The sequence below is a fragment of the Caenorhabditis remanei genome, chromosome III (assembly GCF_010183535.1).
Source record: "Caenorhabditis remanei strain PX506 chromosome III, whole genome shotgun sequence".
Taxonomy (NCBI): Eukaryota; Metazoa; Nematoda; class Chromadorea; order Rhabditida; family Rhabditidae; genus Caenorhabditis; species Caenorhabditis remanei.
In genome coordinates this window covers 14,354,603-14,374,260 of record NC_071330.1, presented here as the reverse complement: position 1 = coordinate 14,374,260, position 19,658 = coordinate 14,354,603, and the positions used below count along the sequence as shown (strand labels likewise).

The following is a 19,658-nucleotide window of genomic DNA, read 5'->3' as shown; positions in this document are numbered from 1 at the left end:
TACAGTATGATAAATTGCTAAACTACAGTAGGCACCGTTTGCAACGCAAGGTACTGTACACATAGTACTTGGCTACAGTAACCTGTCTAGTTTACAGTATATCGTCAAGCATACAGTGTTAGTGCTCACCTACAGATTATTTACAGTAACCCATCTCAGCTACAGTAGGATGTAGTCAGTTAGCGTATACATCTTTTGTACAAGAGTTTGTCAAGATTACAGTATGCTTCCGGTTAACAGTCTTAGCTACTAGCTACAGTAATGGATCTACCCACGAAGAAAACTTGTACCATTTAATGCAATTTAATTCTATTCACGAATGCAATTTGATGCATTTTTTGCATTTTTCTGCCATAAAAATGCATTATTTTGCGTTCGTGGGTAGGAAAGATTTCTTCGTGGGTAGGTCCATAAGCCACTAAGGCTACAGTAATCTACTCAGTCAACAGTTTCAATGATTCTATATCTAAATTATTTATCAAGTTCTGTGGTTTTTTAAAATCTCAAAAACCAAAACATTTTCGAGAGCGCCTAATTATAGGTATACATTAAACCTTATGCATAAACAAAGTGCCCACGCAAATAATTCATTCGAATAAAAAAAATTTAGTTCAAAATAACAAAAAATTATCAGACATCAGACATGAAAATTTGGCTCCGCTTTTTCTCCCTCTCCATCATCAAGAATCAATTTGTGTTGTTGCGTGACGGAATTAGTGTGGTAATACTTAAATATCTCGATGACGTGACAGAAGGATTCGGCTAATAAGATTATGTGTGCACATCTGTGGGAAAATGAGTTGTAAAATTACAATTTTAATTAAATTGTGCATAAAACAAGACGATATATGTTATTTTGTAGTTTCACTTTTTATACATTCCGCACTGCGGCAGGTACAGTAAACTTTCTACAATATGGTACAATATGGTACGGCAGGCAAAGAAGATTTGGTAACTTGCAAACTTTTTAGGTACCGTATACCAGCAATATGTACATAGTAACCCAATCCCGTCCCTGATACATTAAGACGTACAGTAAACGATCGTGTTTCCAATATGTATGTAATAATTAAAGTCTTACATACATACTGTACCTTAGAAGGATAGCTACAATAAGATGTCTCAAAAATTTAATTAGAAACCGTGCCGAAACGGTTCTAGGACATTTCAAAGACAAAATTTTCGTTTTAAAGTGTCTAAAAAAAGAAAAATCTTCAGAAATTTGCCCGTAAAGCACGGTTGGTTACTTATAATGCCTTAGTACAGTACACCATATCAACTACTGTACGATATCTATCCACAGTACACCGGATATCTATAGTTTGTTCATAAGCTACAGTATCCCAAATAGATTACGACTTTATAGTGAACCAGGTCACCACCTTATGACGAATGTTTATAAATTTGTAAAGAACAAATATAATAATAATAATTTATAATAATTTAAAATAAAACTTGTTAAACCAAATAAATCACAATTCAAAATCCGTCGTCAAATTCACCAAATTATTACTCTCGGTGTAAAGCACAGCCGCTCGGATTCCAGTTGTCTCCTGTTGTATCATATAGCAACGACCATTTGGAATATCGAGTCTTCTGCAAAAAAAATCTTACAGTATACCAAAAAATGATAAAAAATAAATAAAACTCACTTTCCATAATGCTTGATTTTATTCAGCGGTGTTGCTTTCAACTGTTTGAACATTGGCGAAAAGTTCCGTTCTTCTTTCATATGTATCTTTGCAACTTCCACTCGAGACTCTTTAATCCATTGTTTGAAAAACATGAGATAATCCGAATAACTCAACTGACAATTTTCCATGTATAACTCCTTGCAATTAATAAATAAATTAGTCAAATAATATCGTGTCACCCATTCTGCACGGACCAGTTTAAGCGTGTCGAATTGGAAGGGTTTCGCAGAAACTGGCAATCGAAATTTCTTCGTTGGGTCGGAAAGGATTTCCAGATTCTTCGCTACTCGAGAGAGCTCTATCATTTCCTGGTAATACTCGTTTGCTCTCTTGTGTAGATTCACAACTATCGAGTCGATGTTCAAGTTTAAACTTTGGAAAAGTTTAACCGCTCTAGGTGCCAACGTGGGTTTTTCAACGACGAGTAGCACTTTGCAAATCTTGAAAAGAGCCGCATATATCGAAATCTCTTTTGTGATAATCCCAAAATTGTATTCGCTGAGAAGTTTCATACAAATCCCGTAGTTCCGGTGTTCACGACAACGCGCCTCCAAGATAAACGGACATGCGAATTTGGCAGTTAGGATAAAATTACGTCGGGACAGAAACATTTTGATGAATCGATGAGCTCTTCGAGATGTATGCGATATTTTGAATCTGAAAAGAATTTTTTTTTAATTTGTTACAAAAAAACGGATAACTTACATTTCCAGCAAGTCCATCGTGTCGAAAACTGCCTTCATGGCTAACCAGGGTAGTCTAAGCAGAGGTAAAAGAGTAGCCATTAGAGTCGTGTGAACTGAAAAAAGAAAAATAAGAAAAAAATAAGAAAAAATAAGAAAAAAAAGGGAAAAAATCGATAAAAAGGGAGACTGTGGGGTGTAGGGTAGTGGTAATGAAAGGTATTTGTGCTAAATCTCACATAAGATCAGGTCAAGGATAACTATTTGCGCGCGATTACCTAAAATCAATAAATAGGTGTCGCATTCGTCCTCTTCGACGTGACCACAGACGATGGGGCAAATAATGTATTGATTGTGAAGATGATGACGTCACGATGGTCCCTGAGAAATTGTTTGTCACGGAGTGGCTCGTTAGTGACGGTAGCCTTCGGGACTACAGTATGCTACAGTATGATATTCCAGTTAGTTCTTCAACTACTGTAAGCCTTGTAGCTGCTGTTTGCAGCGGAAAGTACTGTACACCTTGAATGAATATTACTAGGGTACGAAATCCTGTCTAGGCTACAGTATGCCATCCAGGAAATGAATTTATGTAACTCGCGGACTATGTTGTCAAAGATCATTGAGAAGTGACAAAAACCCATTCTAGGCCCGCCCGCGATACATTAACCCAAACTGCAGTGGCCAAGTTACAGTGACAAACAGGATAGAGGGGAGTGCGCTGTCGTTAATTTACCGCCGCAACCGGGCTAGAATAGCTTATTTGGCCATTTTCGCGTTTTTTGGAACTTTATCCCGGCGCGCGGCTTATTAACGGCGAGCCATTCAGCACGTAGCAGGTCACAGACATAGATCTCACTGAGATCTGTATACGATTGGGTAGATTTTTTACGGTTAAATAAAACGTAAAGCGTCAGCAAATAGGCAAACTTCATCGTAGACTTACAGAACACCTGTATCTTTAAAAATGTTCTATCCAGACTACAGTAACCCAAACTGCGGTATCCCGTCTAGAATACATTAAGACGTCTAGCGGTACAGTAAACCGTCGAGTTTCCAATATCTAAAGTTATAGACGTACTAGAACATACAGAATGGCAGGACACCAGCTAGATACGGTAAGACGCCTAGTAAGACGTCCAACTACAGTAAGATGTCTAGATACAGTACAACATCTAGATACAATATGCTAAGGAATTACTACAGTAGTATGCCACACCGTGAGGTTTGCTAGAAAACTACAGTACACCGTTTAAATATCATTTGCTTATTGGCTACATTATCCTCTAACTTAATGTGTGTGTTCATTCAACATTAGTCCCCCCCCCCAATCCCACATTTTCCAGAAAACGCAAAAAGTTCTATCCCCTGTTTACTACAATCCACTTTTTCCGTGGTTTGTGCCCTTTTCATAGAAATTCTCCGTAAATTCAATACTCCCTCGTTTTAAATCCCCTTTGAGAGAGAGAGAGCGCGTTAATTATATGCTCACTCAGTTTTTTGAAAAAAACAATTCGTCATAAAAAATATGTAGTTTTATCAGAAAAGGAAAATGGAAAACAAATTAGCAATTCTCTGAAGTCGTCGGCTTGTCGCCACCTGCCAACTGCTTCCTTGCCTCATCCTTCTCACGTTGGGGGCCGTTTCCTGAAAATTACTTTTTTATAGAATTTTTACCCAAACTATGTACAGTGACAAAGTTACACTGACAAAAATTGGTCAGTGTAGTTTTGTCACTGTATTTTTGGCACTGTATTGTACTAGAGATTTATCTTCATATTAGGATATCTATCATGTCAATTACCGTAATTTTTGGAACCCCGGGTTCGGGTTACGGTAGTAAAGTAGGTCCTAAAAGGAATAGGCCATGTATTTATGTTTTGTCAGTGTACGTTTGTCAGTGTAACTTCTTTGTCAGTGTACGTATGTCACTGTATTAATGTCAGTGTACTTATGTCAATGTACTTTGGGTTAATGTACAGCGGGTTCGGATAGAATGTTTTTTTGTCATTTTCGTGTTTTTAGACACTTTTCACCGGCCCGCGGTACATTAACCCAAACTACAATGACCAAGTTACACTGACAAAGTGGTCACTGAAACTAGGTCGCTGTATTTTTGCTTCCTTACCATTAACAACGGCGAGCAACTTGCAATACGGGCACTGCCAGGACGCCGTATTCTTATCCTTGTCAGATGATATCTTTTTCGAGCAGCTCAGACAGATCACATGGTCACATTGGCGTTTTATGAAGCAGACTTGAGAGGTGTTCTGGAGTTGGGCATGGCAGATTTTGCAAGATTCTGAAGATCCTGAAGTACTCGGTTGCTCCTGTTGTGGCTCTGGCTCCGCTCTCGCTGGCTCCGCTCTGGCCGGCACCTGTCTCGGCGTGCGTCTTGGTGTCTCATCGTCCGTATCCACATGCATATCATAGAACGTCAACGGAGCGCCGCCCTCCTTATTTCCCATACCAAAGTTTGCAGTGTACACCAACTGGAAATCTACCATACTCCCGCCATAGACATAAACATAATAGACATGATAGATGACCGGGTACCAGGTGAATCGAGGAGTCAGGACGTAGAAGGAGATGACGAAGACGATGAAGACACAGATGTGGATGAGGAAATGGTGGACGACGACGTCGGTGTGAAGGGAGAGACGGATGTTGCACATTGGGATGCCGTAGATCATGCAGAGCGAGTGGAGAAGGGTGAAGAAGCTGGTGAGAAATTGGGTGGAGATGAAGAGCTGGAAAGAAATCGCAAAGTTTTGAAACGGTGGGATTTTTTCGGTCCCGCCCTTATTTTGGACATCTGGACACCTTGGATACACATATAGAGAGTGAAACATCTTAATTTTGGTCAGAAATTCCAGATTCTAGACACTTTTTGGGCTAAAAAATCTTGGAACAGACAGATCGCGATGTTTTGACATCTGGGCACCAAAAAATTTCCATTTTTTACTGAAAAGAATGTCCGTTTTCAGCCGGAAATTTTGGATTTGAACTGAAAAAGTCTGAATTTTCACCTAAAGATTTTAAAACCAAGACATTTCAAAACTCTGATACCAGGAGTCGGTCCTCGAGCTCTCATTACCTAATGTCCCAATGTTTCATTAATTTCGAAATGTCAGTTTGAGACGGGATACATTTTTTCACAAAATCGGACAAATAGTTTAGTAATGAAACGTTTTGTGCTGAAATGACGGCGACACGGAATTCCGCAACTTGGTCATTTTCGGTTGGGGCTATGGCTCTTTCCGCCGTTTAGTTTCAAAGCGATGGCGATTTTTAAGAATGGTCCAACAAATGAACGGCTATGACCCTCAGATTCCTCTAATCTACCGGAACATTCATATCCATTGCATATACCACCACCAAATGAATCGTGCCAATCACCGAAATCCCGCCAGTCCAAATCATCATATTCCTCCGCGTCTTTCCATACTCCCCAAGCTCTCGATACTTCCGATCCAGACACCATCTTAAATTCCGGACAGTCAATCCGACGGGCGCCGCGGCGAATATCCCAATCAGCATCACGATAATCAACCGCCAGGTGTGCTCCGGATAGACATCGTTAGCGATGAAATAGCCCATGGTGAAGAGAAGACACGCGGTGACGAACACGTTGAGCAGTTGGAGGCGCGTCGTGTTGCAATGGATGAAGTACGGTAGATTCATCCTAAAAATCTCATCATAATTCAATAAATAAATAAAGCAAACAAAAAAAATAAGTTGTGAAAAGAGCGAGAAGTGAAAGAAGCGGAGTGATAATTATAAGTTTTGTCAGGAGCCCCCTTCTGCTCTGATTGTCTGGCGTCTCTTATCACTAAACGAGGAGTAAGGCGGGTAGAGGAAGGCTGGGGTGTCGTCAGCGCGTCAGATCGATTGAATTTTTTCAACTTGAGACTGACAAGAGAGAGAGAATGAGGCGCTGGTGCACTTTCGACGCAATTTGAGGAATTCTGTCTGGGGCACCTGAGGCGCATTTGAGAGAAAGGGGATATGAACTTGAAGTGGCTGGCGTACATTGAACGCGTAAAACGTTGTTCTGCGCATTTTTGAACGGGTATTACCGTTTTTAAGTCATTTTTTGGAAAATTTGGTTGAAAAGCCGCTCAGAAATAACAATTTTTTAAACTGAAAACAGGAAACACTGTTTCGAAACTTTTCGGGACTAATTTCATATTTTTCAGATTTTTCCTAGAAAACTTACAAAGAGTAACATGTATGGTGATTTAAACACTTTTACTCTGATATTTTCAAAAATTCCAAAAAAAATTGCTTGAAAAATGGATTTCGGCAAGTCTTTGCTTTCCACTCCGCCACCTCTGGGGCTCCAACTTTCTCTCTCTCTCTCTCTCTCTCTCTCTCTCTCTCTCTCTCTCTCTCTCTTTCTTTCTCTCTCTTAATTATAGGATTAGTGTCCAACTCGAGCCGGAAGAATAAAAACTTCAAAAACTAATTCTTAATTCCTCTCAGAAATCGTAAAAATTTGAAAAATGGGGGCTAGAATAATATGAATATCATCTCCAAATCAAAATTCTTGAGATTACAAATGTCATTCCATTCAAAAGTACATATTAGTAGTACATAGTACTGAATGACAAAAACTTGCACTTTTAATGTGAATCGAGATAGAATCCGTAGAAAAAGGTTAGGTGTACTTTTAAGGAAGGGAAGCTGAAAGAAAAGAAACTTAAAGTGATGACGTTAAAGACGACGTAAAAACATATGGTGTCAATGAGTTGCGTAGTGTAGGGCGATGATGATAATTTATTGGTCTGGGAGCCCTTATTAATGACGGTAAACAAATGTAAAAAAAATTGTGAAAAATTGCTTGGAAACACTCAAATTTGCTGTATATTTTCTGAAAACCCGTCCAAATTGTTTGAACCAGAGTTGCGCGGAATTCCGACTTCCGACTTCCGTTTTCAAAATTTTACTTCCGACCTCCGACTTCCGACTTCTGTTTTGGATGTTTACTTCCGACTTCCGTCGTTCCATAATTGTGGAATTTACGAAAAGTATATTTTGCAGAAATGCAAGGAAAAAAGGTAAAAAAGGACAGAAAATAGGCTTTTCTTCAGCCAAAAACTATTTTCCACTGATTTTCGCAAATTTTATGAACTTTTTCTGGGAATTTTTGAATCTTTGCGAAAAAATCTACTTCCGACTTCCGACTTCCGGCTTCCGACTTCCGACTTCCGGGCGTTTTTCACTTCCGACTTCCGACTTCCGACTTCCGTTTTTAAAATTTTACTTCCGACTTCCGCCTTCCGACTTCCGTTTTAGAAAAAATCACTTCCGCGCAACTCTGGTTTGAACTATTAAAACACTGCAAAAAATTTAGAAAATGCTTATAAAATCCAAAGGTTATCGACTAAGTTTGATAGTGAATTTTGGACCTGGTTGTCCGATAAATTTTAATTTGTATGGACTGAACAAAACAAAACAGCTTATCGGTTTTGTAGTTTACATTTTTTTATTTCTTGAAATCGAATATTCTCGATGTGGTTCTAACATATTTTTAGGGTTTTGCGAGAATTTTCTGCACTTTTTCGTTTTCTGAAATTATTTGAAACAGTTTCAGTTTCATCGTTGTGTGTTTTCAAGTGTTTGAAGCTTTTTCTATAAAAACTTTTACATTTTTCACAATTTCGGGGTTTCTGAGCATTTTTGAAGCTGTCAATTACCAATTTGTTGGCTTTTTTCATAGTTTCGCGCGCTTCTAATGCTTTTTCGAAGCAATTTTCACCTATTTTGGCACGTTTTAGGTAATTTTTAGCTGTTAGTAGCCAATTTGACCTGTTTTTGCAAAGTTTACAAAATTTTGAACCAATTTTAAATGTTTCAAGAGCAATTTTAACGTTTTAAAAAGAATTTCCACCAGTTGTTCAATTTCTCCAAACCTTCAAACTCAAGTTTCGTAGTTAATTCATAGTTTCAGTGTTTTTACCTACTCACGTTTGCTAGAATGCGTTAAACTGCTTCAAACCTGTAAATATTGTCCGAAACTTATCAAAATAACTTAACAACTTTATTATTCCAATTCAAACAGAAAACCACCCGTCTCAAATGCCCATAATCTCCATCAACGCATAGTTCTTCGGCAGCTCCACATCCTCCTCATCCAGCAGAGTGACCTTCCGACAGAATGGACAATCCGCACACTCAAAGTCGTTCTCTTTGAGTAGTTGGTGTGCGCACACCTCACAAACAGTGTGTCCACATTTTGCAAGAATTCTGGGCGTTCTCGTAGTGCCGTTGTATCCGTGGTAGCAGATTTTGCAGTCGAATCTGGAAAAGAAATTGGGTACGGTAATTGAGTGGTGATTGAAAAAACCTTGAAAAATTTTCATTGTTGTTTTTCATCATCGGTGGAGCTCTTAGGGGCTCCAGGTCTAGTCGCTCCAGCTCCCAAGCATCTGGAGGCAGCCTCTTGTCCTCTCGAAGTCCAAATGGGTGTCTCATACCGAAAATGTTCATAAAATTCCAGTCGTTTTCAGCGTCCACGGCAGGTTGATCGTCGTCTAGTAGTAGGTGTTCAATGTAATTCAGACGGGCGCCTGGGGACATTGGCTCAATAGGGATTGGCTCGTTATTTTGAAGAGGATTCCGGGTGGGTGGTTCCGTGAATTCGTCCTGCCAATCATCGAGGGTTTCAGAGCAGGTATCAGGAGCCGGGGGCGCGGAATTTTCGGGTGGTGACATTATTTATATTGATTTTTTTTGGCGGGAAGAGACCGAATACGAATACGATGGGTAGTGAGTAGGGTTAGGCAGGTCTGTGAGGGGGCCTTAGAGATGGAGAGCAAATAGATGCAGTAGGCGATGATGATGTCGTGGCAGATAGACAGAATTAGGTGGGTCGGGGGAGATAAAGGGAGGCCTTAGACACCTCAGACCCTCGAATATTTGTGGAAGGCCTTTTCTTCTGTTGGTGGACCTTTATAAAACAATTGGAAATATTGAACATAGGCAGTATGTACATATAACAAAATTTCATTTGGGTAGCCATTTTAATATATTTTCGCATACCTACCCGGATTACAAGTATACTGTTTTGTCAGCGTACTTTTGTCTTTTCACCTTAAATAGACGCTCCTTTCAAAGACATAGAACTCGCTGAGATCTACAGTTTGGTATATTTTTCAGCTGATAAAACTCATTTTAAAGCGAGTTTGCAGTTTTGTCAGTGTATTTTTGTCAGTGAACTTTTGTCAGTGTACTTTTGTCAGTGTATTTATGTCAGTGTATTCAATCTTCCGATTTTTTTGCATTTTAGGTTTTGAAACCAACAATGAATTAGTTAGTATAGCAATAAATAGTTATTTAACAGTAATTACTTCATTACAAAAACTTTAACATGTTAAAAAGTTCTCAAAAATTTCAAAAAAATTAATGATGAAAAAAAAAACAGAAAAATGTTGAGAACAGATTCGAAAATTAGATAAAGGTTGTTTAACCCAATGTTATTTGTTCCGATTTTTTATTGACTTTCTTTTACAGTAGTCTTCTTAGCATCGTTACTGCTCTTTTCTGGTTGCTCGGAGCTCGCTGATGGTTCTCCTCCCACCATTACCTTCGCCAGACACTCCTTACAATACCAATCGCCTTCTGGTGCCACTGCGATTCCAACACACTCGAAATGAAACCATTGGATGGGACATTTCGGATCCTCACAAAATATGAACATCTCGTCGGGTTTTTCCTAAAATTTTTCATGAGTTCATATGTTTCCCAAAAAGCCCACAAAATTCCATACATTTTGAGTTAAAAATCATCTTTAAAGCTTGAAAATCAACAGAGTTATAGATTTTCGAAATTTTTCTGGTGTAACTCACTCTAGACGCAAAATAGCAACATTTTCTAGTCTTACGGTATGCGCCTTTAAACTCCGGGTTACTGTAGTTTTCGTGGTGGGACACTACTAGGGCATGATTATACTTATTTAAAAGGTCTTGAAACGCATATTCAGAAACTGGAAACAATTTTTAATTTCGTGCAAAACTGGCCAAGTTACAGTTATTTGAAATTTTGGAGATTTTCGAAATGTTTCGAAAATCCATAACTTTTCGATTTTTTGAGATAATCAAGTGATTTTTTAACCAAAAAATGTAGAATTTAATGAAAAAGACGTGAGAAATACCTTGACCGACAATAAGGTCCCACCACGATGACTACAGTAACCCGATGCCCAAAAAACCACTTACTTCTCTACAATAACACCAAACTTGCTCTTCCGACTCGTTGTATCTCTCTTGGAAATTCTTAACTCCTTCCTGAAACTGAACCTTCACGTTTTCAAGAGTTTCCAGGACACTTTTTGCGATTTCGACTTTCTTAGTTGACCAGCTTTCAGCTATCTCGAGTTCTTTCTGAAAAGCTTTTAGTTTTACATGGGATATGGTAACATCATAGATTACTGTACCTCAATATAACTGCAAACAGATGTTTTATCAGCATCACTCATTTCACTATAAAATTGGACAAATTCCACTTTTGTCGCTTCAATTTCCGCCATCTTCTCGCTTGTCTTCTTATCGAGCTCGCCAATTTTCTCCATTTCTTTTCTTATTTTCAAGGGAACCTCCACATGAATCCTTTTCAGAACTCCTGTGATCACCTTGATGTCTTTTTTGAGTTTCTCGTAGTGAGGGTCCATCTGGAATCAGAAGGTGGATATGATTATATTCATTCGAAAGGTCTTAAAATGCAAATTTAGAAACTGGAAAAAAATTTTGAAATCGGAGCAAAACTGAGCAAGTTACGGTTAATTGAAATTTTGGAGATTTTCAAAATGTTTCGAATTTTGACTAGTTTTGGAGGACTCGGTCTCCCTTCGTCTTTTTTCCGAAATGTTTCGAAAATCTGTATTTTTCAAAATAACAGCATTATAAACTTGTTAAGACGCTTTGAATGAGGAGTATAATCATGGCTAGTCTTACGGTAAGCGCCTTTAAACTCCGGGTTACTGTGGTTTTCGTGGTGGGACCCTACTAGGGCTTGATATACTTATTTGAAAGGTCTTAAAAGGCAAATTCAGAAACTGGAAAAAAATTTTTAATTTTTTTTAATTTTGAAATTGGAGCAAAACTGAGCAAGTTACGGTTAATTGAAATTTTGGAGATTTTCGAAATGTTAAAAGAAAATCTATAACTTTTTGATTTTTCAAGATAATCAAGTGATTTTTAACTAAAATATGTAAGATTTTATGAAAAAAAAGAAAAAAATACTTAGACTAAGGTCCCACCACGAAAACTACAGTAATCCGATGCTCACAGTAATTATACTCATTTGAAAGCTGTTGATATGATAAATTTAAAAATAATAAAATCATAAATTTGGTTTTGATCTACGTGAGATCAAAGCCAAATAATAGTCGATTGAATTTTTTTGAATGGTTGGAATCAATAAGATAGAATCGTCTAGGAAGGAGAGAGAGAGCGCAAATAAAAGTGTCGATGTGGTGTGTGTGTGTGTGTGTGTGTGCTAAAAGAAAAAGATGAATTACCACCTGATGACGTGTCAGAAAATGTGACAGAAGGTCTCTGGGAATTGTGGGATTAATTGTGGGACGTTGTGGCTGAACGCGGAAGTCGCAGTACGATTATTAGTATTCCAGACTTGAAATTCGAAATGTTTTAAGTTTCACCTAAAATAGACGCTTGTACCGCGAGCCCCCTTTCAAAGACATAGAACTCGCTGAGATCTACATTTTGGTATATTTTTCAGCTCATAAAACTCATTTGAAGCGAGTTCAGATGTTTGTTGTTTTGTCAGTGTATTTTTGTCAGTGTAACTTTGTCAGTGTAACTTTGTCAGTGTACCTATGTCAGTGCACTGATGTCAGTGTTTGTAGGGCCGGATTCGTTTCCGAATGAACTTTTTGGGGTTAGCTACGAATTCGACAAAACGAGGATTTCACTTCTTTAATCAGAATTTACCAATCTCTGCGGGGGGCGAGTTACGAATTGGTGCATGGAGCTGTGAGACGTAAACTGTAGAGCAGAACACATTGCGGAGCTATGACTCGGTCCCCAGCAGGAATTAGCTGTTTCTGATTTCCGATTTGGAACTCGCGAGGTGAACATTGTACATACCAGAGTTGCGCGGAAGTGATTTTTTCTAAAACGGAAGTCGAAAGTCGGAAGTCGGAAGTCGGAAGTCGGAAGTAAAATTTGTAATCCGGAAGTCGGAAGTCGGAAGTCGGAAGTCGGAAGTAGATTTTTTCGCAAAGATTCAAAAACTCCTAGAAAAAGTTCATAAAATTCGCGAAAATCAGTGAAAAATTAGTTTTTGGCTGAAGAAAAGCTAATTTTCTGTCTTTTTAGACCATTTTTCCTTCTATTTTTGCGAGATTTACTTTTCCGAAATCCCACAATTATGGAATGACGGAAGTCGGAAGTAAACATCCGAAAACGGAAGTCGGAAGTCGGAAGTCGGAAGTAAAATTTTGAAAACGGAAGTCGGAAGTCGGAAGTCGGAAGTAAAATTTTCAAAACGGGAGTCGGAAGTCGGAAGTGAAAAACAGCCCGGAAGTCGGAAGACGGAAGTCGGAATTCCGCGCAACTCTGGTACATACATAAATGAGATTATATCAAACAGAGATCTCTAGTATAATTGATTTTTTTGGGATTCTACGAGATTCTGAGCTTCTGAAAGTGTAAACGTCGTGAGGGGTAGAGTTCAGAATCAATCGTTTACAGCCAATCCAGTTCCGCTGATCTTCCGATTCTTCCGATCTTCCAATCTTTTGCTCCTGGCTACCTGGTTGCAAGGTGTCTCCTGGCAAGCCTTTAGGGCGCAAAAATTAATAAGTGGCAATGATGACGTGGCAGGTGAACGAGATTTGGTAGAGAGGACCAGTAAATTAGTAGGATAATGAGTTATGAGGGATTGGTCCGCAAGTCCAATGATAACGATCAACTTCTGTGTGGGGAGAAAATAGTGGGAGATGACGTAATAAGAGATGAGGGAACGAGAGTGTAGAGAACGGTAGCTTATCTCAAAAATCTTACAGTGCCTCCTGCCCTAGACCCCTAGGAAAATACTATCATTTTACCTCGTCACATTACCCCTTATTATCTCTCATATTCTCTTCTTTTTCTATGATCCCAATCGAATACGTTCGTCCTCTCATTGTTTGGAGTTTTATAGCCGATCAGGGTTTCAAACAATTTCCATCGAGATACAATGCGGAAGAATATATGGAAGACTACCTAGTTTTTCAAGCGATCTGGTTTTTTTGTTGCTGTTTGCCTGTTCTTCCATTTTTTGTATTTATCAGTTTATTCGGTCTACTTTTCGAACTTGATAAGGCTAAACTGCATAAATTTGAGTTGCTGATTGGGAATGGAGCAGCTGTGCTGTGTCCAATTGTGTCCACCTATTTGATGCGCTCGTCGAAAGTTGATGAGATGGTTAGTTTTCAACAAAAAATAAATTTCTATAAAACAATAATATTTTTTCAGCAAATTTACTTCAATCAATTCGCATTGCTCGGCTCTGCTCTTATCCTCTTTTATCTTCCATATCTCCGCTCATCCATTTATCGCCTACCACCACCGTTCCAAAAGATACATAAACTGTTTTTAGTGACTCACGGAGCTATGATATGTTATGTTTTGAAAAACCATAAAACAGGAATTTGTTTTATGAAAGCTGTAATGTGGATATTGTCATTTGTGGCGGTCCATGAGTTTTGGAATATTTATTGGAGCGATTTGAGAGTGAGGCGGGAGAATGAGGAGCCACCTGTAATGAATAATCCGATTAATACAATAATTACCGATTTTTGGTCTCCGTGGGGAGATCCAGAAGCCGACGGCGATATTCCAGACGTGGAGCAAGAACCAGAAATTCAAGATAATGGCCAAAATAGTGCTCAATATAATCGTCCAGTTCCCAAAGCTCCACCCACTCAGGATACTCAGAACCCGGTTAGGCGGCAGCCAAGGTATTTCCCCTCCACTTACAGTAACCCATAAGTCCTTTTTTCAGACTTGCCTGCAATATATGCTGGGAGGACTACAGTAAGACAAGAATCCCCAGAGTATTCAAGGAATGTGGACACTCAATTTGTGATGAGTGTGCTGGCCGACTGCAGAAAGTCAAGAATGATATTTTACATGTGATTTGTCCTACCTGTAAGAGAATCACACATGGCTCCGAGTTACCAAAGAATTATGCGCTGATTGAATTGATGGAGATGTTGGAGCACTGATTTATGTATATGAGTGAAGAAAATGTTGCAATTTAATTTTTTGTATGAATTTTCATTTCATTGGAAAAGTGATAAATGTTGTTTGTTCGCATTCACATCTTGGGATTCAGGTCGGAAAGGGTGTTGTGGAGCTACTGTATTTTTGTAGTTTTTTCGAAAGTTTGAAAGCTATTTATGTCTCACCACAATAACTACAGTAATTAGCACGCAAGGTACTGTTTTCGCGTCGAGACCCAACTACTCCAAACCCAGTCACGCTTATACTTTTCTAAACCGCCTGCAGGTTTCGAATATAGAAGTTTAATGGGTCCTGAGACGGAATTAAGTGAGTTACGGTAGCACAATTGGCTCTCACCGCGAAAACTACAGTAACCCGTTGGCAATTTTCAGATATTCGAAAAGTATCGAAAATACATAACTCTGTTGATTTTCAAGATTTTGAGGATTTTGAAGATTTTGAAGATTTTGAGGTGACTTATAGCTCAAAATGTGTAGAATCCTGTGGGCTTTTTGGGAAAAATAAAAACTGTGAATCCGGGGAAACACTGAGTTGATGTTGGGGAGCAGAGTTGCGCGGAATTCCGACTTCCGACTTCCGGGCTGTTTTTCACTTCCGACTTCCGGAAAAGAAAAACCACTTCCGACTTCCGTTTTGAAAACTTTACTTCCGACTTCCGACTTCCGAGTTCCGTTTTCGGATGCTTACTTTCGACTTCCGTCATTCCATAATTGTGGAATTTCCGGAAAGTATATTTTGCAGAAATACAGGAAAAATGGTCTAAAAGGACAGAAAATAGGCTTTTCTTTAGCCAAAAACTAATTTTCCACTGATTTCCGCCAATTTTATGATGTTTTTCTAAGAGTTTTTGAATCTTTGCGAAAAAATCTACTTCCGACTTCCGACTTCCAACTTCCGACTTCCGACTTCCGGGCGTTTTTTCACTTCCGACTTCCGTCTTCCGACTTCCGTTTTCAAAAATTTACTTCCGACTTCCGATTTCCGACTTCCGTTTTCAAAATTCACTTCGGACTTCCGACTTCCGTTTTAGTAAAAATCACTTCCGACTTCCGACTTCCGTTTTAGAAAAAATCACTTCCGCGCAACTCTGTTGGGGAGGGAAAAAAGAGGGGTGGGGGGTGAAGATGAAGGTCAAAATGTCTCTATCCATCTGCGTCTCATCTGTGGTGGTGTTAATGACAAATAATTTCGAAAGTTCACATTATGAAAAGAATGAAACAAGAATATATGAAATCTAGTGAAGACGCAGATGGGAAGAGACAGTGTGACCTCCACTCCATCGCTCCTCTCCACAACCAACTCACAATTCATTTCAACACAAAGAGACGGGCGAACGGAATGCCCGTCTCCCGCAGTATTCTTTGATTTTTTTCTGAATTCTAAATTTTGCGATGGAGCTTGTGGGAGAAGGTAAGTTAAAATCAAAAACTGCCTATTTTTAGACCCCAAAACTCCAAATCTATAACCACTCAAAAACAACTGATTTATTGGTTAGGTGACATGAGGAACACGAAAAAAAAACAAGCAAAAACAGATTCACCACCACGGGGATTGAACTCCTGACCGTTTGAGCGATAGGCACCTTTACCTTAACAACTCGGCCAGAACCAAAAATTTTCGAAAATTGTTATTTTTGGGTGAAAAAACTCAAAAAATCCAGATTTATAGGTTATTTGTCATGTAAAACCCGAAAAAAACAAGCAAAAAAAGATTCAAAAAGTTTTGACCACTGTGGGGATCGAACCCCCGACCTTTTGAACCGTACCTTAACCACTCGGCCAGAACCAAACATTTTCGAAAAATTGTGATTTTTGGGTGAAAAAACATGAAAATGACTGATTTTTTGAATTCTAAACAATTTTTTCGCATGTTTTGGAGCTTGTGAAAGTGAGTACCCATCTGAAATGGCTTAAAAGTAAAAAATTGTGAAATTCTGAGTGGTAAAGGTAAATTTGAGTTTCAATTGTGAGTTTGAATTGCCGAATAACGATTTTTATCAGTTTTCATTTTAATATCTTTGTCACCACCTTTCAAGTTTCATAATCCGGCTAGAATGCGTAGTCTATAGGAGGTTTAGAGAGAGCAAGTAGAAAAGACTTATCATTTTTGTGGGAGTTTTCTCCAAACTGATATGTTCTAAAATGCTGTATGTTTCAGGAAGAGATTGGTGGCAGTTTCCAGACAATGTGGGATCTTGGTAACATTCTGTTCGTCTCGGCCTCATCTACGCATTCTGATGGAAGAATTGCCAAGTTCGAAGATCGAATCAATTTGAAAGCTGTAGAGAAATAGTTATTGGAACCTGGGAGGAGTCGTATATTACGAGCAATATTCCAAATTTCATGGCCACTGTGCGACCGTTGTCAGGTTTCGGGATGTAAGTTATAATCATTATGGGAAAAAATGGACTTAATTGGTAGTTGGATATAAGATAGATGTTCATAAAATCTTTCAGAATAAAAACGGATTAGCTTTTTCTTCTAAAAATAATTGTTTTTCCAGAAAGCCAGTGATATGTACCTGTACCAAATCTCCACCGCTAACGTCCGAGGAAAACTATATTTTGCGATATACTACAGGGAAGATTGGTTCATAGCATTATATATCTCTATCATAACGCTCTTTAATTGTATTATTCTTCTCAGTTTATTTCTGTTTACTAAACTTGGTTACTTGGTTCTGAATTCGAAATAAGCGCGGTGTTACCACTTTGTTCAAGAATCGGAGGGTCTCTGGGAAGGCCAGATGGTCTAAGAGATGGTGATGTGGCAGAAGACGTACAGGTGTTGCTCAGTGTGTGCGGAGTAGGCGACATAGAGCTATTGACGTATGTAGTTGGAAACGGATTGGGTTCTGGGAAAGCCAGATGGTCTTGGAGATGGCAATAGTGGATTACAGTTTGATGACGTAGAAGAAGGCGTGGAGGCACTGTATGAGGAATAGGCAAAGGGCGACGTGGCTAAACACGGAAGACGTTGTAGAAAACATCGCAATCTCCTGGCTAATCTGGGTAAAGTGCCAAAAATATGAACAGAAATCGTCAAAAGTCGTCAAAAAATGACATCGGCGGAACAGTTGCCGATCCGTATTATATCACAGACATAGAACTCGCTGAGATCTACATTTTGGTATATTTTTTAGTTCATAATATTCATTTTGAAGCGAGTTGTGACCGGATCCGGATGACAAGTATGCAGTTTTGTCAGTGTAACTTTGTCAGTGTAAGTTTGTCAGTGTACTTTTGTCAGTGTAACTTTTTGACAGTGTATTTATGTCGCTGTACTTATGTGAGTGTATTTATGTCAATGTATCAGTGTCAGTGCAACTTCGTCAGTGTATTTATTCACATTCTTGCATAATTTTGCTGCCGGGCTAGAACGGCTTTATAACATCCGAACCTTCTATCTCAAATTCCCGAGTTCTATCTCAAACTCCCGACTAAGGGTGATGACGACGTGGCTGGGGCTCTGGGAAGACCAAATGGTCAGAGAGATGGTGATGTGCCCCTTAAGGATTGGTGACGTAACAGAAGATGTGGAGGGAATGATGACGTGGGAATTGATGGATAGTTCTTCAGAAAACCACATTTATTAAATAAGATACAAAAATAGAACAGAGCATTAGACAGAATTAAAAAAAAAACGCAATTAATCGATCACAGCTTCCACATCCTCCTCCTCGATACCATCCTCCTCGGTACCGTACTCCACATCGATCTTCTCATTTTCGTCGCTAAAATTCAAAATGTTATGGGTTACGGTACCTCAATTCTCATTACCTGTAGCATTGACCAAATCGTCTCACTACTTCTCCAGTCCATGCCATATAAAACACCACACCAGCGAACCAGGTGAACACGCAAGTCGCCAAAAACATCTTATCAAAACAGTTGATTTCTTCTTGTTTGGTGTAAATGGTGTCCATTGTGACAATTTTGAATGTAGCGATACCAAGAAGGATTGACAGAATTGCAGATTTGACGTAAGAGATGTCTTCGATTTTGTGCCATCTGAGATTGATGCAGATAACACAAAAAATGTCAAACGAGATGTGCATGAAAAAGTGTTGGCAGAGGTACATAATCTGAAAATCCTTAAAAATTATTTGTTTTCTCTTTTTGGCAGCTTATATACCTCAGCATCGATGTCTACAAATCCCAACATAAAAATAGCCACAGCTCCATTAAAAATAGCCGCCCCCGATTGAAGAATCAAGTCCTTCCTATAGATATCCTCAACTTCCAGACTGAACATAATATCACGGATCGCTTTAAAGATTATCATAACCGTGTGGAAGAAAAAGACATGGCAGAACACGAATAAGCAGAAATAGTAGCAAACGGTAAGTTCCTCACGGAGTTCCTGATCCATATTGAAGTTTTCAAGGAGATAGGCGCAACCAATAGCTCCTAGAAAAGTGGTGGTGCAGCAGAATATGAAGATAATGATTTCTAGCATGGATATAGGTTCATTTCTATTTTCAGGAACCTCTTTTTTGGGATCCATTTGGGCAAGGAAACGGTCGGAAACCTAGTGACGTTGAGAAAAACACAATGGGGGACTGAAGGAGTGAACGGGGGTGGGTGGAGAAGAGGGGAGAGGAAGACCTGAGACCATCTGTCATTTGCCACGTCATCAGATTGCAATCGTCATTCATTGGTTGAGAGAAAGGGGGGCCACTATTTGAATAGTTGGGGTCTAGTAGTCGTGAGGACTCGGGAGTTTGAGATAGAAGGTTCGGATGTTATGAAGCCGTTCTAGCCCGGCAGCAAAATTATGCAAGAATGTGAATAAATACACTGTCAAAAAGTTACACTGTCAAAAGTTACACTGACAAAAGTACACTGACATAAGTACACTGACAAAGTTACACTGACAAAACTGCATACTTGTCATCCGGTCACAAATCGCTTCAAAATGAATATTATGAACTAAAAAATATACCAAAATGTAGATCTCAGCGAGTTCTATGTCTGTGATATAATACGGATCGGCTACTGTTCCGCGGGCCTCGCTAATGTGTCATTTTCG

General features: G+C 39.0%; 5 protein-coding genes across 5 annotated transcripts; 1 reads left to right on the top strand and 4 right to left on the bottom strand.

Annotated features, from left to right (window-relative positions):
* Positions 1-1,472: 1,472 nt before the first annotated feature.
* On the bottom strand, positions 1,473-2,479 carry GCK72_011336 (uncharacterized protein; the record flags this gene model as incomplete). The annotated part of the gene is made up of 3 exons (XM_003094146.2): positions 1,473-1,596; positions 1,653-2,351; positions 2,400-2,479. The coding sequence occupies 3 exons, from the start codon at positions 2,477-2,479 to the stop codon at positions 1,473-1,475; spliced, it is 903 nt and encodes a 300-aa protein (XP_003094194.2).
* Positions 2,480-3,941: 1,462 nt separating this feature from the next.
* GCK72_011335 (uncharacterized protein) lies at positions 3,942-6,061 on the bottom strand (the record flags this gene model as incomplete). The annotated part of the gene is made up of 3 exons (XM_003094145.2): positions 3,942-4,024; positions 4,506-5,127; positions 5,723-6,061. The coding sequence occupies 3 exons, from the start codon at positions 6,059-6,061 to the stop codon at positions 3,942-3,944; spliced, it is 1,044 nt and encodes a 347-aa protein (XP_003094193.2).
* Positions 6,062-8,454: 2,393 nt separating this feature from the next.
* Positions 8,455-9,094, bottom strand: GCK72_011334 (uncharacterized protein; the record flags this gene model as incomplete). Its single annotated transcript, XM_003094172.2, has 2 exons — positions 8,455-8,680; positions 8,727-9,094. The coding sequence occupies 2 exons, from the start codon at positions 9,092-9,094 to the stop codon at positions 8,455-8,457; spliced, it is 594 nt and encodes a 197-aa protein (XP_003094220.2).
* A 4,400-nt stretch (positions 9,095-13,494) lies between these two features.
* Positions 13,495-14,609, top strand: GCK72_011333 (uncharacterized protein; the record flags this gene model as incomplete). The annotated part of the gene is made up of 3 exons (XM_003094147.2): positions 13,495-13,806; positions 13,858-14,342; positions 14,387-14,609. The coding sequence occupies 3 exons, from the start codon at positions 13,495-13,497 to the stop codon at positions 14,607-14,609; spliced, it is 1,020 nt and encodes a 339-aa protein (XP_003094195.2).
* A 3,666-nt stretch (positions 14,610-18,275) lies between these two features.
* On the bottom strand, positions 18,276-19,133 carry GCK72_011332 (uncharacterized protein; the record flags this gene model as incomplete). The annotated part of the gene is made up of 3 exons (XM_003094186.2): positions 18,276-18,360; positions 18,407-18,711; positions 18,762-19,133. The coding sequence occupies 3 exons, from the start codon at positions 19,131-19,133 to the stop codon at positions 18,276-18,278; spliced, it is 762 nt and encodes a 253-aa protein (XP_003094234.2).
* Between the last annotated feature and the right edge of the window lie 525 nt (positions 19,134-19,658).